This window comes from Dendropsophus ebraccatus, chromosome 1, assembly GCF_027789765.1.
Source record: "Dendropsophus ebraccatus isolate aDenEbr1 chromosome 1, aDenEbr1.pat, whole genome shotgun sequence".
Classification (NCBI taxonomy): domain Eukaryota; kingdom Metazoa; phylum Chordata; class Amphibia; order Anura; family Hylidae; genus Dendropsophus; species Dendropsophus ebraccatus.
The window spans coordinates 223989221-224007573 of record NC_091454.1 but is presented as its reverse complement, the minus strand read 5'-3'; the positions used below and the strand labels follow the sequence as shown (position 1 = coordinate 224007573).

Below are 18353 nucleotides of genomic sequence, written 5' to 3'. Positions count from 1 at the left end.
CATAGCATAAGGCTGCATTCCCACGTTTCGTGATCCTAACGGATCACGGACGTGGAATGCATGTACCAGAGTCCCCCCGCGCCCGGACAGCATCTGTAATTAGATGCTGGGAGCAGGGGAGACTGTATTCATAAGCGCCGCTCTGTAATGAATCAGCCGCGCGGTGCTGTTACTACAGCGCGGCGCTTATGAATACAGTCTCCCCCGATCCCAGCATCTAATTACAGATGCTGTCCGGGCGCGGGGGGACTCCGGTACCGGCATTCCACGTCCGTTATCCGCCAGGATCACGGAACGTGGGAATGCAGCCTGAGAGTAAATCTGGTACCTGCGCTTTCGGAGTGACTTCGATGCCATCCTATTTAAGGGTGCGTGCACACTATGGAATGGCGACGGAAAACCCCGTTGCGCATTCCGCAGCTCGCACTGGCTCGCGGACTGTGGCGGGCACGCATCACAGTTCATTCTTTGGACAGACAACAGAATCTGCCTGTGCATAGAATGGAATCTATGACACGGGCAGAGACGTGCGCGCCTGCCAGAGTCCGCGAGCGAGTGCGATCTGCGGAATGTGCAACGGGTTTTCCGTCGCCATTCTGTACTGTGCACATTCCCTTAGGGTACAAACCCACACACCGTATACACAGCAGATACGCAACAAATACGCAGCAAATACACAGCAGATTTGTTGGTACAGATTTGATGCTGTGTTCAGTTATTTAGATCTAATCTGCTGCGTATTTGCTGCGTATCGCAGCAGTAAATACGCTGCGTATACGGTGTGTGGGTTTATACCCTTACAGCTAATTTGGTATCGGCCCTTTATGAATGAATGAGGTACTGGCCCTTTAAAAAGCAACAAACACAGTGGCCTTGCAAAGACAATTGATCGGTTACCATGACACTGTGGAAATTGTATTTTGCTGTACTGTATACATTCTGAACTATGATTATGAAAATTAAAAAATATATTAAAGTATTTTCTTTTTTATATAATGTAATGGAGAACCAGTTGTGTGTAGGAATAGTTATATGGCAACAACTGCTAAGGTAGGAGATTTTTTTCCATTCCTAGTGTATAACATGTATATGTGCAAGACAAAAACACAGTGTGAACAGGGCCTAACAGGACAAATGGAAGCAGCTCCTAGTATGACTCCTCCTCATGGCTGTCTCCTCATCACATGTGGTGGTGGTGGGGAGGCCCAGCTGAGTGTAATAAGGCATCAGGTGGAGGATGGCCGTGTGATGGGTATAAAGCTCAGCCTCCTCCACCCTCTCCTTGTGTGACTTGTCTTGCAGTCAGGATGGAGCTGTGGATCAGGTGGAGTTGGCTCTTAGTGGTTCTGCTCTATGGACCAGGCTTTAGCAGCTCCTTGGTTAGACCCCGGCGCCAGTATGACACTTGGTGGAGGAGTAACCAGGCTGGATGGGGATCTTCTAGAGGACTTGGACAATCTTCCTCTAGACTGGGCTCTCCTAGAGCAAACCCTTGGTCTCAGTCTCACTCAGTCTCTGGTGTTGGGTCTCCGAGAAGTCTTCAGCCTGTATACGGATGGGGCTCCAGGAGTCATGGAGCAGAGTATCAGTCCCGACAGCTTGCACTACAACCCTCATCCACCCCTATCAGTGTGCAGTGTGGTGAGGACAAAATGGTGGTGATGGTGAAGAGAGACTTCTATGGTAATGGTAAGCTGGTGAGGCCCTCAGACCTGTCCCTGGGTTCCTGCCCCCCTGGAGCTCAGACTACTGACCCCAATGTGATGTTTGAAGCTGATCTCCAAGACTGTGGGAGCAGCTTAGAGGTGAGTGATGGGAGGAATCCTGTGAAGCTTATGGTTGTGTACTATGATCCTCCATATTGATTCTGTTCTGTCTATACATCATGGAATCTCCTACTGGCCACTTGTAGTATGCGATAACTCTGCCATTCTTACTATGTGCCAGTGATGGCCGCATCTCGTACGTTAGGCTGTGTATGTTCCCCTCCTCACCCAATGACCGATCTGTAAGTCTATGATGTCCCCACTGATGAGACGCTTGATATGATCTTTAGGATCACTTGGACCTCCAGTAGTTTTATGTCTAAATGACTTCTCAAGTAGTATAGCTGTGATCCTGTCCTGTTTAGTTTCCTGCCCTTTCTTGGTCTCCTGTCTCTATGTAGTAACTACAACTCTCACTACTCCAAATGGACACTTGTGTTATAGTGTAACCTTACTGTGATCTTTCCCCCTTCCAGATGACTCCAGACTGGCTGATCTACAGCGTCAACCTGCGCTACACCCCCAGCTCCCCCAGAAATGTGCCCATCACTAGGTTCAACTCTGCTGTGGTTCCCATCCATTGTTACTACCCACGGTGAGCCTATACCAATGTTGAGCTCCATACCGTAACATCTGCACAATGTGTGCAAAGTATTGGAGGCCAATCAGTATGGTCACAGCAGTCTTTAAAGGGGTTATCCAGTGCTACAAAAACATGTCTCTGAAAGAAAGTGGCCAACACTATTATTGTCTCCATTTCAGGTGCGGTTGGCAATTAAGCTCCATTTACGTCAATGGAACTGAGCAGAAAACCCCTGCCCAAGCTGGAGATAAGAGTGGTGCTGTCTCTGGAAGAAAGTAGCCTGTTTTTGTAGTGCTGGATAACCCCTTTAATGAGTTATATTACCAGGCCTTGCACCATGGCTGTTTACTTGGATGGTCTCTAGAGTAGTCTGTCTGCACTAATCCAGTCTTCACTAACTCAAAGAAATGTTTTGTCCAACCCTGTCAGTGTGCATGCCTCTTGCTATATGGTGGGACAGTACTGGTGTTCCTAGGGCTGACTTTAGGGGTCTGTCTACCTAAAACCACACAATGCATGGACTCGATGACTTTCATTTGTAAATATTTTCTTGTATAGACATGGAAATGTGAGCAGTAAGGCCATCAAGCCAACATGGATCCCATTTAGCAGCACTGTGACTTCAGAAGAACGGCTGGCCTTCTCCTTGCGTCTCATGACTGGTAAGAAGCTTTCTAGTACTAGGCTGGTGGTTCAGAGTGTCTTGGCCTATACTTATGCTCCAGTATCTTCTTCTCCAGCGGACTGGAGCGCTCCCAGTCAATCACTGGTCTTCCAGCTTGGTGACATGTTCTACATAGAAGCCTCTCTGGACACTCAGAACCATGCCCCGATGATCCTGTTTGTGGACAGTTGTGTGGCCACCATTAACCCAGATGTCACCTCCACTCCTCGCTATGAGATCATCTCTAACAATGGGTGAGTTACTCCCATCAATACTGTCCAAGTCTTCAAGGAACCTATTTACAGCTTATCTGTCCTCTAGGTGCTTGATGGATGGGATGCAAGAAGACTCCTCTTCAGTCTTTGTTTCTCCAAGACCTCAAGCAGACACTCTACGCTTCATAGTGGATGCCTTCAGGTTTACAGACAGTGCCGTCTCTCTGGTAAGAACCCACAGTCCAGCATCACCAGAGTCTGTGTCAAAATCTGAACCAGCTAAAATGGCACCTAGGTTCATCATATTTACCTGAAAGCCCCAATATCAAAAAAGCTACCAACACTGGTTGCCTTTACTGGATACAACAAGTCTTGCTTGTCCCTACTATTGTAAGGCTTTATTTAGCAAAAGTTGTACTTTGGAGGTGGGCATGAGTCCTTGGGATGTGAGTGACCTCTATTAATTGTGTTCTAGCTCTATATCACCTGTTCTCTGAGAGCTGCTGCCATTGACCAGACCCCTGACCCAGTGAACAAGGCCTGCTCCTACAACAAGGCCTCCAGCAGGTAAAAACTTGTGTAGAGAACCAAGGAATTACATCAGTGGTTGGGCACTCTATTGATCCTTAATCTCTTCTAGCTGGTCACCTGTAGAAGGCCCTAGTGGGATCTGCCAGTGCTGCGCCACCGGAAACTGTGCTGCTCCTACAGGCCCCAGATCAGCATGGGGCTCATACCTTGGGAGGCCGAGAGGACTTGGGAAGAGAGATGTAGGTGAGTAATAGATAAGTGAACCTGGAGCATGCTCGAGTCGATCCGAACCCGAACTTTCGCCATTTGATTAGCGGTGGCTGCAGAAGTTGGCTGAAGCCCTAAGGCTTTGTGGAAATCATGGCTAGTCATTGGCTGTATCCTTGTTTTCCAGACAACCTTAGAGCTTTATCCAGCTTCAGCAGCCCAAGCTAATCAAATACCGAACGTTCGGGTTCAGATCGACTCTAACCCGAACCTGGTTCGCTCATCTCTAGTGAATAACCATGAATTGTATCGAGTGCTAGAAGCGAATCTATTCTGGTCATTCAGATGTGTAGTCTTTAATACCTCTTAAGCCATAACATGCAGAAGTTGTGAGATCCTGGTGAAGCCAGTTCTCTAACAACCACAGATCAGTTTGAAGACTACTGACTGTTCCCAGCTCAGCTCAATGTGTTTCTTCTGACAGGCTCAAAGGTAGAGGAACATGGCCAGGCCACACTGGGTCCTCTTCTAATGACTGGAGCTAAGCCTAACCAGGAGTCCAGAGAAGGAACTGCCCAAGCTTCCAGGATGGGTGCAGGCCAGGAACCTCTCCAGCTGTGGGTGCTGGTGGCCATCGGATCTGTCACGACAGTGGTTGTCGCTGTTGCCCTTACTGTGGTGGGAAAATGTCTTCTGATGAGGTTTACTGCTAAAGAATCTGTATAGAAATAAACACGTTTTGATAAATCTTTGTCTTCGTCTTTGACTTTGGAAATGCATGAATAGGGTGGATGGTGTAGTTTAAATATATATTCTGCTTTCTATATGGTGCTGGTTTATCTATGGGGAGATGACCTGCATCTATCTGTACAATTGTTACCCAGAGCCACCAGGAATTACAGAATTCATATGACAAAGAACCTCTCCTTCCATGTAATCCCATAAAATGCTGCAGCAGCTCTATTACAATTCAGAGACTAGGATCTGTTTATGGGATTACACCGAGATATGGAAGAAGATGTTCTTAGTCATTTGGGATCTGTAGTTCCTGGTGGTTCTGGGTAACAATTATACTTTTTGAAGTAATTCTAGAGACAATCACTTAATTCCAGGTTATACTTATGGTGGGTTTGCTAACTTGTATTACTTTTTTGTCTTGCAATAAAAGTATGATCTATATATAGGGAGTTAGAGCCATAAGGTTGTCTCAAAGACCTTTTAGCAGATGCTGTTCCCAACTATTCATCTGTTTCTGGGTGGGGGGCTGTTTGTCTATTGAAGCATAGTGCAGACTGATCCTCTGTATAATCCATCGGCTGTAAATATTGGTATTCTGGGCTGTGGATTGCTTATTTTTCCAACTTGCCCATAAAGCCCTGGCCCTCATCCTCCTCCCATGCTTCCCTCATTTGCATCTCAGCTAGGACTAAAATGGTGGATCTAGTCCTTCCCATATGGACCATAGATGGATTTGCTTCCCCATTCACAAGGTTGATTTGTGCAAAGTAGAATCCTACTAGAAACCAATGGTCTTAAGAACTTTTTATATTGTTTTTCCAAGGAATATTCCTGGATGTCTCATCTGCCGTGGTTTCTCATCCTAATGTTCCCTATTTTGCTGCAGTTTTCGATGCCGCTTATCCTTTTACTTGTCATTATGACTGTTAGATCATTTATACCAAGTAAATTTTATAGAGAATATTCATTTTTTTTATGAAAATCTTCGAGTGAATTTCTATGCAGAAATTTTCCCATGGAACAAGGCCTTTTGGTTCCAAAATGTAATGGCAGATTTGCGCAATCATTGGTCATGTAATGTGTGCAGGGGTGGATTAACTTTCCCATAGGCCCCGGGCTGCACACCAAGCTTGGGCTCACCACACACTATGACCAAGGCAGCACGTACGTGGTGTTCATAGTACGATATAGATAATGTCATATTACCATGTAACCATCACTGACCATAAAGAATGATTATCGGCAGCTGCTATGGGGCCTGCCGCATCAGGGGACCCATCCCTGCAACCCACTGGGCCTCTTGAGCTGTTGTAATACTACCCGGGGAGATGCCTACCATGGGGGATACCATGTACTTGGTGATAGGATACTAGGGAAGATGCCTATTTAAGGGGACACAATGTATGGGGGGGGATACAAAGTGAGATTCCTATCACCGGGGAGATGCCTACCATGTAGGACACTATGTACGGGGGGTAGGACGTAGTTGAGATGCCTATTTTAAAGGACACTATCTATGGGGGGGAGGGGGGGATGTCTACCATGGGGGCACTATCTACCTGGGGGGATAGAAGGGGAGATGTCTAACATATATCTACTGGGTGGAGGGCTGACAAACAGGGGGATTACCTACGGTGGTGGGATGGTGGGTAGTTCCAGTCAAAGGTTTGCTATGGGGCCCAGCCCTTTCTAGTTACACCCCCTGATTATCAGGCAGCTCTGTGATCACTGTATATTTTTCTAAAGTTCTTTCATTTAACATTTAGCACCTAAATACCTTAATAAAGGCACCCTGCTGTCTGTACCTGTCATCATAAGGCGGAGCTTCCTAATAAGCAAAGTAAACTCGCCTATCCTCGTGTCCCATAGTGCCGCTCCAGCTGACAGACGCTCTTCCAGCTGCAATGTCACGTACCCGACTGTGTGGTTGTCTGCTCAGCCAATCAGTGACTGTAATAGGACACCAGGCAATCACGCAGCAGGGTACGTGATGTTGCAGCTGGAAGAGCCGAAAAATGACATCTTGCGTCCATCAGTGGGACTATGGAGGCATTAGGACGGGTTTCCCGCACTCTCCTGCCTTTCTCCATGTGTTTTAATTTGGTGGGACTTCTCCTTTAAGAATAAAATAATGTACCCCCCTCCACATCAATTCACAATATTATTCCCATAAATACAGACACTGATCAAAATGTATTTAGACACCAAACTAGAACAAAGGAACACTGCTTCTTTGCCACATCCACACTGCTCCCATAATCCTGTTCTGTGTAATTAATCTAGTGTACCCCCCTGCTCCCCACCCCAGACTGGTCAGCCTGTACCCCCTGATCCCCAGACTGGTCAGCCTGTACCCTTCTGCCACCCTCCCCACCCCAGACTGGTCACCCTGTACCCTCCGACCACCCTCCCCACCGCAGATTGGTCACTCTGTACCCACTAACACCTTCCCCACCCAAGGCTAGTCACCTTTTTCCCTCCTGCCCCCCTTCTTCCCCTCCCCCTAAAAAATGTATACATGAAATGCAGAACAAAATCACAGGGGGACATTTACTAAGGAGTCTAATGTGTGTGACTCTTCTTATGAGGATTGGTGGATATTTCCAGTTTCCCTTACGTCCCATTGGCATCACAACATATGGGGTAAATTCGCCCCTGCGAGCCCCTGGGACGAAGGAATATTTAATGAAAAAATAACAATTAAATTTTAATCCCCTCCTCCATGAGGTATAAATAGGCTCCACCTCCCCCTAGACCTCAGTCTTTTCTTACTTCGTTGCTGTTAGCCCTAGGGGACTTTGTCCCTCCTCCGTTTTTATGCTTTGTTAACCTGTAGCATTCAGGTTTTCCCTCCAGGTAATGATTGCTGGGATGCCGCTGGAGCCGGTGTCCAGGTAGTATCCTGATATTTGCTTCTGCAGGTCTTAGCTTTTAAGTTTTTCTTACCTAGTGCGTCTTGGAACGCACTCTGCGCGTCACCCGAGCCGCTGGCTTTTCTTCCAGTCGCGTTCGACTGTGGAACGCATGAGCGCTGCGTGCATCTCAGCACTGCGGCGTCGGCGTCATGTCACTTCCGGGGGCCGGCAGCGGCGCGCGCTCTCTGCATGCCGGATTAGCTGTGTGTCCAAGGCAGAAGGTAAGCTGTTGCTACCTCTAGGTCTGGCTGTTTTCCTCTGGAAGGATTTTCTGTGGCTCATTTGGATCTAATAGAAAACATCTGAGTGCAAAGTGCTGTGATCTCTCTTCTATATACTTAAAAGTAAGTGTTGCTGCCACCTAGTGTCTCTTTCCGGTATCACTCTAGCCAGGCTAGTGGTTTATATGTATTGTAATACATTGATTATTTGCAGATGTCTGAAATGGAGACCAGTCCTGCTGCTGGAAAAAGACCTTCTAAGGAAGCACTTCATGTGCCGAGTGTGAGACTCCACTACCTGACGGCTATGGATACCGTAGGAGGATCATTTTTTCCAGATAAGATTCATCCTTTCTTTCACAAAAATATTTATGAATGCCTAAAAATATTTATAATGCCTAAGTACGCTGTCCTTCATGCAGACCAAAACCTATGAGGAGCCTGATGTTCAGGATGTAGTTGTATGGGTCAAGGACTATGTGCAAAAGACTTTAGGGGCTAATGAGAATCGCCGCCCGTGTCCTAAGTTAAAGACCAAACAGAGTATTTCTCTCTCTACTCCCAGCCTTTGAGTATATTACTTTATGGCTGTAGGATTATGGTCATTTTCAGTTTTACTGTGATTGATGAAGTTAAGTCATCATCTTCTTCTGAAACCTCTTCTACTTCTGAAGATGAGAGAATTATTCAGGGGGTATTTCACAGCTGATAGAATTCACAAACTCTGCTAAGCTGTGCAAGCTGAAATACACCCTGAGGAAATAGAGGATAGGATTGGTCCTCCTCAAAAAAGCCTAGGGCTTTTTCTGTGGGTAAGACTTCATTGTCTATGTTACAGGCGGAATGGAAGCAACCGGAAAAAGCTCCGGGTTTGAGCAAGAGGTTTAAGAACTTATATGTTCTCAAGGAAGAACAATGTAAGGACTGGATTGAGCCTCCAAAGGTGGACCCGGCCATAGCCAAACTGTCGAAACGTACTGTGCTGCCTGCGGAGGACGGATCCAATCTTAAGGATCCAATGGATAGAAGGGTGGAGGTAGCCCTCAAGAGATCATATACGGCAGCGGCAGCCCAAGGGGCAGTCTCCATTTCTTCTTTGAGGTTTCTAGAAGCCTAAGAAGATGGCTGGCCAAGGTCCAGGAAAATTTGGAAGGTAGAGCGAGCAGGGACAAGGTCCTTCGCTCCTTAAAAAAGGTCATTATGGCCATTGACTTCCTCTGCGATGCTGCATCTCAGGGAACCAGGTTAGCGTAAAAAAATTAGTACGCTCTCGACCGCTGCCGAAGGGCGCTATGGTTAAAACCCTGGGTTGGAGATGCTAACTCCAAAATTCAGCTCTGTAATATGGAGTTCCAGCCAGGTAGGCTGTTTGGCTCTGAGCTGGATAAATTAATGGAGGAATTGTCTGACAAGGAGGGGAAGTCCCTACCATTGTCCTATAAGAGCGGTGATTCCTTTCGCAGAGCAAAATCTCCTCAGCGAGGCAAAGGGAGATACCAGTACAGAGGTCGAGGAAGAAACTATTCCAGAAGAGGTTCCGGGAAGCAGCAGAATAAGGACACCAACAAGAAACCAGACTTCTGACGCAGAAGCTGTCCAGTGGGAACACGTCTGAGTTTGTTTCTCCCTGCCTGGGAAGAATTAAGGAAAGATCACTGGGTGTGAAATATTATTCAAAATGGTTGTGTCCTTCATTTATCATCTCTTCCTCCTCCAAGATTCTTCTGTCAAGAAATCTTAAGCCAGAAAGACACTTAGTCCTGGAGACAGAAATCCTTTACCTCCTTTCCATTGAGGCTCTAGAGGATGTTCCTCTATCCGAGATCGGTCAGGGAGTTTACTCCCCAGTGTTACTAGTGCTGAAGCCATCCGGAAATTGGAGGCTTATTATAGATTTGCGATATCTCAACAGATGCATCGTAAAGAAGACGTTCCACATGGAGAACATAAGATCGGTAAAATCTATCCTCCAGGAGGGAGATTTTATGGTCCCCATAGATCTACAGGATGCATATCTTCATGTACCGATTCTGAAGGCTCACAGGAGAGCCTTCGCCATCCAAATCCAGGGGAAGGTAAGACACTTACAATTCAAAGTCCTTCCATCCGGAATACCTCCGCACCCTTTGTTTTCACAAAGGTAGTGTCACCATGATGGTTCGCTTCCGTCTACAGGGGATAAAGTTATCCCTTACCTGGACGATTGGTTGATTATGACTCAGACTCAGGATCTTCTGAGAGTTCAGTTGTGTCCAGGACATACTTCAACAATTAGGTTGGCTCATCAACATAGAGAAATCAGACTTAATTCCTAATTCCTCCTCGTCAGGTATCCATAAGAACATAAATGCGCTTTCTAGGGCTCCTTGCCTCAGCTGCGGACGCGGTGCCATGGGCGTTATGGCACATGAGATTTCTTCAGAGAGAAGCACTAACAGTATGGAACCGAGGACTGAAGGACTTGGATGCGATGCATGTTCTATCGACTCAAACAAGACATTCTGTAATGTGGTGGAGACAAGTCAAACATGGAGTTTTATTTTCAGAACCACACTGGATAACCATCACGACAGATGCTGCAGGAACAGGTTGGGGAGCTCATCTGACAGTCATCACGACTGCAGGATCTTGGAGTCAACAGGAATGCGCTCTGCCCTCCAACGTGAGGGAGCTCAGAGCGATTTATCTAGCTCTTCTTCATTTTTCTCCTCCTATTTTACAGAGAGCAGTCAGAATCCGGATGAACGACAGGACCTGTGTGGCGTACCTAAACAGGGAGGTACCAGATCCCCTTCTCTCCTCAGGGAAGTAGAGAAGATTTTTCTGTTGGGCAGAAACCAGAATAACCAGACTCTCTGCGATTCATATCAGGGGTGTCGACAATATATTGGTGGATTGACTGAGTTGAGGCCTGACATTACCGGGGAAATGGTCTCTCTCAAGGAGAGTGTTCATTCAGTTAACCCAGAGGTGGGGGCTTCCTCAGAGAGACCTCATGGCATCAGCAAGCAATGCCAAACTGAGGAATTTCTGTTCCCTTTACAGGGCGGACAATCCCACGGTAGTGGACTCAATGACAACACCATGGACATACCAGCTGGCGTATATCTTTCCTACCATAGCCATGATTCCCAGAGTTTGATGAAGATCAGTCTAGATCAGTCGTCAGTAATAATAATAACTCCCTTCTGGCCGAAGGGGTCATGGTTCATCCTGCCCATGAATATGAGCAGAGGGGAATTTTGGAGGTTACCTCTGCATCCGGATCTAATATTCCAGGGTCAACATCTGTGCAGGAATCTTCCAGCCTCAGCTTGACAGCTCGGAGACTGAGAGGACCGTATTGGACTCTAGTTTTTCTGAGAAGGTATAGTATACCCTTTCTCACGCTCGTAGTAGCACTACAAATAAATCTTATGCACGGATTTGGAAGATTTTCAAGATTGGTGTGCAAGCAGGAGTATTGATGGACTTAAACCTTCTACTCCACAGTCATTGGAGTTTTTACAGGAAGGCTTCTATAAAGGATTAAAACCTAGTTCCATCAAGGTGCAGATAGCAGCCCTCTCTGCACACCTAAACTCACGTTTCTTTCAGATCTTGGAGGTAAAGAATTTTGTTAAGGCCTAACCTGGACTAACCTTAGACTAGGCCTAACCTGGACTAACCTTAGACTAGGCCTAACCTGGTAAAGCAGGTAGACCCATGGGACTTATCCTTTGTGTTGAGACGCCTGTGTCTTCCTCCCTTTAAGCCTTGGGAGGAGGTAGACTTCAAGTTAACATTGAAAGTTTCTCTTTTACTAGCCATTACCTCTGCTAAGAGAGTTGGAGAACTTCAAGCCTTTAGCTCCGCACCTCCATACGTGATTTTTTTCCCAAGACAAAGTTATCCTTAGGTTCCTTCCAGGATTCCTGCCTATGGTGGCTTCATTTGCACATCAACCAGCCTATAGTATTGCCTGTATTTTCTCCTACTGGATCATCTGAAGAAGACTTGGATCTTTCTTTATTGGACGTATCCAGAGCTATCAAGATCTATCTACATAGAGTAGGTGATTTTCGTAAAGACGAGAATTTCTTTATCCCTTTCGCAGGAAAGAACAAGGGGAGAAAGGCTTCAAAACCTTCAATATCCAGATGGATCTGTGACTCCATTGCCTTATGTTACTCCTCTGCTGATCTGGATCCACCAGAATTTACCAGGGCTCACTCTACTAGAGCTGTGGCCTCCACTTGGGCAGAGCGTGCCGCTGTGCCACCTGAGGACATATGCCAGGCAGCTACCTGGTCGTCTTTGACTACCTTTGTGAGATATTTCAGGCTGGATACTTCTTTCTTGTCAAGAACAACCTTTGCAAGATCTGTTCTTAATGCGGACGTAATAAATAACCCGCCCATTGGGGATAATGCTTGCTAATTCCCCATATGTTGTGATGCCAATGGGACGTAAGGGAAGCTAAAATTATTATGTTAATTTGTTTTCCCTGAGACCCATTGGCATCACAAGACTCCCTCCCTGTGTTTTATGTTTCTTTATAATTAGACTGAGGTCTAGGGGGAGGTGGAGCCTATTTATACCTCATGGAGGAGGGGATTAAAATTTAATTGTTATTTTTTCATTAAATATTCCTTCGTCCCAGGGGCTCGCAGGGGCGAATTTACCCCATATGTTGTGATGCCAATGGGTCTCAGGGAAAACAAATTAACATAATAATTTTAGCATCTTGTGACTTGTGACTGTAGCACTTTCTTAGTGACTGCACCTAAGTAAAAAAGAAAGGCGCAAAAAAAAAAAGTCACAAAATTATTGCAAAAAGTAGAAAATTCACCTGGTATTGACCAGACATAGGCCTGCACATGTTTGTGCCACTTTTTAAAAAGTTGCAAATGATAAATTAGGTGCAAATCCCTGATTACACAAATTTATAGGTGAAAACTCAAACCAGGCAGATTAAAAAAAAAGTCACATCTACAAAAAAATATTCACTGGTCGAATAATGGCTCATAAATAAAATTTAGACCAAAAATGGGTGGAAAAAACATTTATTCACAAAAATATATGCGCAAAGCCCTTGATAAATTTTCCCAGTGTGAACAGGGCCTGGCAAGACAAATGGAAGAAGCTCCTAATGGTGGTTTTACACGAAACGATTTTTCGTTCGAATTTGCACGATAATGATCGAATTCGAACTATAATTGTTCATTTTGATCTTTCAACATGTTCTCAAATCGTCGTTGATCGTTCGCAAAAAATATTCAGATTGTTCCGTGTAAACAGTCTTTTTAACGATTTCACCTATGTGTGAGATAGGCTTAAGCGATTGCATAACGATTTTTCCGTACGATGTATCGTTCCATCTAAACACTGATCGTTATAAAAAAAAAAAATAACGATTGTTTCAAAATCGTTAATTGTGCAGATTATCGCTCAGTGTGATGCTGCATTTACACGGAGTGATTATTGTGCGAATTTGCACGATAACGATCGAATTCAAACGATAATTGTACGTGTAAACGCTGCGAACGCACAAACGACGACGAGAAATCATTCATTTTGATCTTTCAACAACTTCTCAAATCGGCGTTGATCGTTCGCAAAAAATTTGCAGAAAGTTCCGTGTGAACAGTCGTTCACCGATTTAACCAATGTGTGAGATAGGCTTAAGCGTTTGCAAAACGATCGCAAAATGAATTTTCCGTACGATATATCGTACCGTCTAAACGCTGATGGTTATGAAAAAAAAACGTTACCCCGACATTGTTAATCGTACGATCAGGCGAATTATCGTTCCGAGTAAACGTAGCATAAACCACCATTACATGACTTCTCCTCATTGCTGTCTCCTCATCAGATGTGGTGGTGGTGGGGAGGCCCAGCTGAGTGTATTAAGGCATCAGGTGGAGGATGGCCGTGTGATGGGTATAAAGCTCAGCCTCCTCCACCTTGTCCTGCAGACAGGATGGAGCTGTGGATCAGGTGGAGTTGGCTCTTAGTGGTTCTGCTCTATGGACCAGGCTTTAGCAGCTCCTCGGTTAGACCCCGGCGCCAGTATGACACTTGGTGGAGGAGTAACCAGGCTGGATGGGGATCTTCTAGAGGACTTGGACAATCTTCCTCTAGACTGGGTTCTCCTAGAGCAAACCCTTGGTCTCAGTCTCACTCAGTCTCTGGTGTTGGGTCTCCGAGAAGTCTTCAGCCTGTATACGGATGGGGCTCCAGGAGTCTTGGAGCGGAGTATCAGTCCCGGCAGCTTGCACTACAACCCTCATCCTCCCCTATCAGTGTGCAGTGTGGTGAGGACAAGATGGTGGTGATGGTGAAGAGAGACTTCTATGGTAATGGTAAGCTGGTGAGGCCCTCAGACCTGTCCCTGGGTTCCTGCCCCCCTGGAGCTCAGACTACTGACCCCAATGTGATGTTTGAAGCTGATCTCCAAGACTGTGGGAGCAGCTTAGAGGTGAGTGATGGGAGGAACCCTGTGAAGTTTATGGTTGTATACTATGAGCCTCCATATTGATTCTGTTCTGTCTATACATCATGGAATCTTCTATTGGCCATCTGTAATATGCTATAACTTTGCCATTCTTACTATGTGCCAGTGATGGCCACATCTCGTAGGTTAAGCTGCGTATGTTTCCCATCTCACCCAATGACCGATCTGTTAAGTCTATGATGTCTCCACTGATGAGATGCTTGATATAATCTTTAGGATCACTTGGACCTCCAGTAGTCTTATGTCCAAATGACTTCTCAAGTAGTATAGCTGTGATCCTGTCCTGTTTATAAATTCCTGCCCTTTCTTGGTCTCCTGTCTCTCCTATGTAGTAACTACAACTCCCACTATATGAAATGGACACTTGTGTTATAGTGTAACCTTACTGTGATCTTCCCCCTTCCAGATGACTCCAGACTGGCTGATCTATAGCGTTAACCTGCGCTACACCCCCAGCTCCCCCAGAAATGTGCCCATCACCAGGTTCAACTCTGCTGTGGTTCCCATCCATTGTTACTACCCGCGGTGAGCCTATACCCATGGTGTGCTCCATACCGTAACATCTGCACATAATGTGTGCAAAGTACTAGTGGCCAATCAGTATGGTCGCAGCAGTCTTTAAAGGGGTTATCCAGTGCTATAAAAACATGGCAACTTTCTTTCAGAGACAACACTACTCTTGTCTCCAGTTCAGGTGCGGTTGGCAATTAAGCTCCATTTACTTCAATGGAACTGAGCAGAAAAACCCAGCCCAAGCTGGAGATAAGAGTGGTGCTGTCTCTGGAAGAAAGTAGCCATGTTTTTTGTAGCGCTGGATAACCCCTTTAATGAGCTATTACCAGGCCTTGCACCGTGGCTGTCTACTTGGATGGCCATGAGAAGAGTAGTCTCTATTGTCTTAACTAACTCAAAGAAATGTATTGTCCAACCCTGTCAGTGTGCATGCCTCTTGCTATATGGTGGGACAGTACTGGTGTTCCTAGGGCTGGCTTTAGGGGTCGGTCTACCTAAAACCACATAATGCATGGATTCAATGTCTTTCACTTGTAAATATTTTCTTGTGTAGACATGGTAATGTGAGCAGTAAGGCCATCAAGCCAACATGGATCCCATTTAGCAGCACTGTGACTTCAGAAGAACGGCTGGCCTTCTCCTTGCATCTCATGACTGGTAAGAAGCTTTCTAGTACTAGGCCAGTGGTTCAGAGTTTCTTGGCCTATACTTATGCTCCAGTATCTTCTTCTCCAGCGGACTGGAGCGCTCCCAGTCAATCACTGGTCTTCCAGCTTGGTGACATGTTCTACATAGAAGCCTCTCTGGACACTCAGAACCATGCCCCGATGATCCTGTTTGTGGACAGTTGTGTGGCCACCATTACCCCAGATGTGACCTCCACTCCTCGCTATGAGATCATCTCTAACAATGGGTGAGTTACTCCCATCAATATTGTCCCAAGTCTTCAAGGAACCTATTGTTTACAGCTCATCTGTCCTCTAGGTGCTTGATGGATGGGATGCAAGAAGACTCCTCTTCAGTCTTTGTTTCTCCAAGACCTCAAGCAGACACTCTACGCTTCATAGTGGATGCCTTCAGGTTTACAGACAGTGCCGTCTCTCTGGTAAGAACCCCCAGTCCAGAATCACCAGAGTCGGTGTCAAAATCTGAGCCAGCTTAAATGGCACCTAGGTTCATCATATTTACCTGAAAGCCCCAATATCAAAAAAGCTACCAACACTGGTTGCCTTTACTGGATACAACAAGTCTTGCTTGTCCCTCCTATTGTAAGGCTTTCTTTAGCAAAAGTTGTACTTCGGAGGTGGGCACGAGTCTTTGGGATGTGAGTGACCTCTATTTGTGTTCTAGATCTATATCACCTGTTCTCTGAGAGCTGCTGCCATTGACCAGACCCCTGACCCAGTGAACAAGGCCTGCTCCTACAACAAGGCCTCCAGCAGGTAAAAACTTGTGTAGAGAACCAAGGAATTACATCAGTGGTTGGGCACTCTATTGATCCTTAATCTCTTCTAGCTGGTCACCTGTGGAAGGCCCTAGTGGGATCTGCCAGTGCTGCACCACTGGGAACTGTGCTGCTCCTACAGGCCCCAGATCAGCATGGGGCTCGTACCTTGGGAGGCCGAGAGGACTTGGGAAGAGAGATGTAGGTGAGTAATAGATGAGCGAACCTGGAGCATGCTCAGGTCGATCCGAACTTTCGGCACTTGATTAGCGTTGGCTGCTGAACTCGGATAAAGCCCTAAGGCTATGTGGAAATCATGGATATAGTCATTGGCTGTATCCATGTTTTCCAGACAACCTTAGAGCTTTATCCAGCAGCCCCAGCTAATCAAATACTGAGCGTTCGGATCGACTCTAACCCGAACCTGGTTCGCTGATCTCTAGTGAATAACCATGAATTGTATCGAGTGCTAGAGTGAGTCTACTCCTGGTCATTCAGATGTGTAGTCTTTAATACCTCTTAAGCCATAACATGCAGAAGTTGTGAGATCCTGGTGAAGCCAGTTCTCTAACAACCACAGATCAGTTTGAGCTGAGCTGGGAACAGTCAGTAGTCTTCAATGTGTTTCTTTTGACAGGCTCAAAGGTAGAGGAACACGGCCTGGCCACATTGGGTCCTCTTCTAGTGACTGGAGCTAAGCCTAACCAGGAGGCCAGAGAAGGAACCGCCCAAGCTTCCAGGATGGGTGCAGGCCAGGAACCTCTCCAGCTGTTGGTGCTGGTGGCCATCGGATCTGTCACTACAGTGGTTGTCGCTGTTGCCCTTACTGTGGTGGGAAAATGTCTTCTGATGAGGTTTACTGCTAAAGAATCTGTATAGAAATAAACGCTTTTTGATAAATCCTCGTCTAAAGTATTTAAATTTGGAAATGCATAAATGGGGTGGATAGTGAAGTCTTTATATCTTCTGCTTTCTATATGGTGCTGGTTTATCTGGTGCTATGGGGGAGATGTTACCCAGAGCCACCAGGAATTACAGATTACAAGATCCTCTCCTTCCATGTAATCCCATAAAATGCGGCAGCTCTATTACAATTGAGAGACCAGAATCTGTTTATGGGATTACACCGAGATATGGAAGAAGATGTTCTTGGTCATTTGGGATCTGTAGTTCCTGGTGGTTCTGGGTAACAATTATACTTTTTGAAGTGATTCTAGAGACAATCACTTAATTCCAGGTTATACTTTTGGGTGGTTTTGCAAACTTGTATTCCTTTTTGTCTTGCAATAAATGTATGATCTATATATAGGGAGTTAGAGCCATAAGGTGGTCTCAATCTTTTAGCAGATGCTGTTCCCAACCAGTCATCTGTTTCTGGGTAGGGGGCTGTCTTGATGATGTCTATTGAAGCACAGTGCAGACTGTTATCCTCTGTATAATCCATTGGCTGGAAATATTGGTATTATTTTTCCAACTTGCCCATAAAGCCCTGACCCTCATCCACCTCAATGCTTCCCTCATTTGCATCTCAGCTAGGACCAAAATGGTGGATCTAGTCCTTCCCATATGGACCATAGATGGATTTGCTTCCCCATTCACAAGGTTATGATTTATGCAAAGTAGAATCCTACTAGAAACCAATGGTCTTAAGAACTTTTTAAGAACTTTTTATATTTCCAAGGAATATTCCTGGATGTCTCATCTGCCGTGGTTTCTCATCCTAATGTTCCCTATTTTGCTGCAGTTTTCGATGCAGCTTTTCCTTTTACTTGTCATCATGACTGTTAGATCATTTATACCAAGTAAATTATAGAGCATATTCACTTGTTTTTTTTTTTTTTTTTTTTTTTTTTTTTTTAATGAAAATCTTTAAGTGAATTTCTATGCAGAAATTTCCCCATGGAACAAGGCTTCTTGGTTCCAAAATGTAATGGCACATTTGCTCAATCATTGGTCATGTAATGGGTGGATTAACTTTCCCATAGGCCCCGGACTGCACACCAAGCTTGGGCTCACCACACACACTATGACCAAGGCAGCACGTACGTGGTGTTCATAGT

The 18353-nt window shown here is 45.6% G+C and overlaps 2 protein-coding genes across 2 annotated transcripts; both read left to right on the top strand.

The window, feature by feature from the left end:
* Window positions 1-1307: 1307 nt before the first annotated feature.
* On the top strand, window positions 1308-4692 carry LOC138785266 (zona pellucida sperm-binding protein 3-like). The gene is made up of 8 exons (XM_069961048.1): window positions 1308-1805; window positions 2243-2361; window positions 2908-3011; window positions 3090-3267; window positions 3335-3455; window positions 3704-3795; window positions 3869-4002; window positions 4451-4692. Exons 1-8 carry the CDS (start codon window positions 1308-1310, stop codon window positions 4690-4692), a joined length of 1488 nt encoding a protein of 495 aa, XP_069817149.1.
* A 9433-nt stretch (window positions 4693-14125) lies between these two features.
* On the top strand, window positions 14126-17172 carry LOC138785264 (zona pellucida sperm-binding protein 3-like). Its single transcript, XM_069961031.1, has 8 exons — window positions 14126-14300; window positions 14743-14861; window positions 15403-15506; window positions 15585-15762; window positions 15834-15954; window positions 16200-16291; window positions 16365-16498; window positions 16931-17172. Exons 1-8 carry the CDS (start codon window positions 14148-14150, stop codon window positions 17170-17172), a joined length of 1143 nt encoding a protein of 380 aa, XP_069817132.1. The 5' UTR covers window positions 14126-14147.
* The last annotated feature ends 1181 nt before the right edge of the window (window positions 17173-18353 follow it).

Excerpts from the sequence above, each read along its gene's own strand:
- LOC138785264 (XM_069961031.1), top strand. The coding sequence starts at position 14,148 with ATGGTGGTGATGGTGAAGAGAGACTTCTATGGTAATGGTAAGCTGGTG. Across the intron at positions 14,862-15,402 it reads ATCCATTGTTACTACCCGCG|ACATGGTAATGTGAGCAGTA; the intron begins GTGAGCCTATAC and ends TTTCTTGTGTAG. Across the intron at positions 15,507-15,584 it reads CTCCTTGCATCTCATGACTG|CGGACTGGAGCGCTCCCAGT; the intron begins GTAAGAAGCTTT and ends CTTCTTCTCCAG.
- LOC138785266 (XM_069961048.1), top strand. The coding sequence starts at position 1,308 with ATGGAGCTGTGGATCAGGTGGAGTTGGCTCTTAGTGGTTCTGCTCTAT. Across the intron at positions 2,362-2,907 it reads ATCCATTGTTACTACCCACG|ACATGGAAATGTGAGCAGTA; the intron begins GTGAGCCTATAC and ends TTTCTTGTATAG. Across the intron at positions 3,268-3,334 it reads GAGATCATCTCTAACAATGG|GTGCTTGATGGATGGGATGC; the intron begins GTGAGTTACTCC and ends TCTGTCCTCTAG.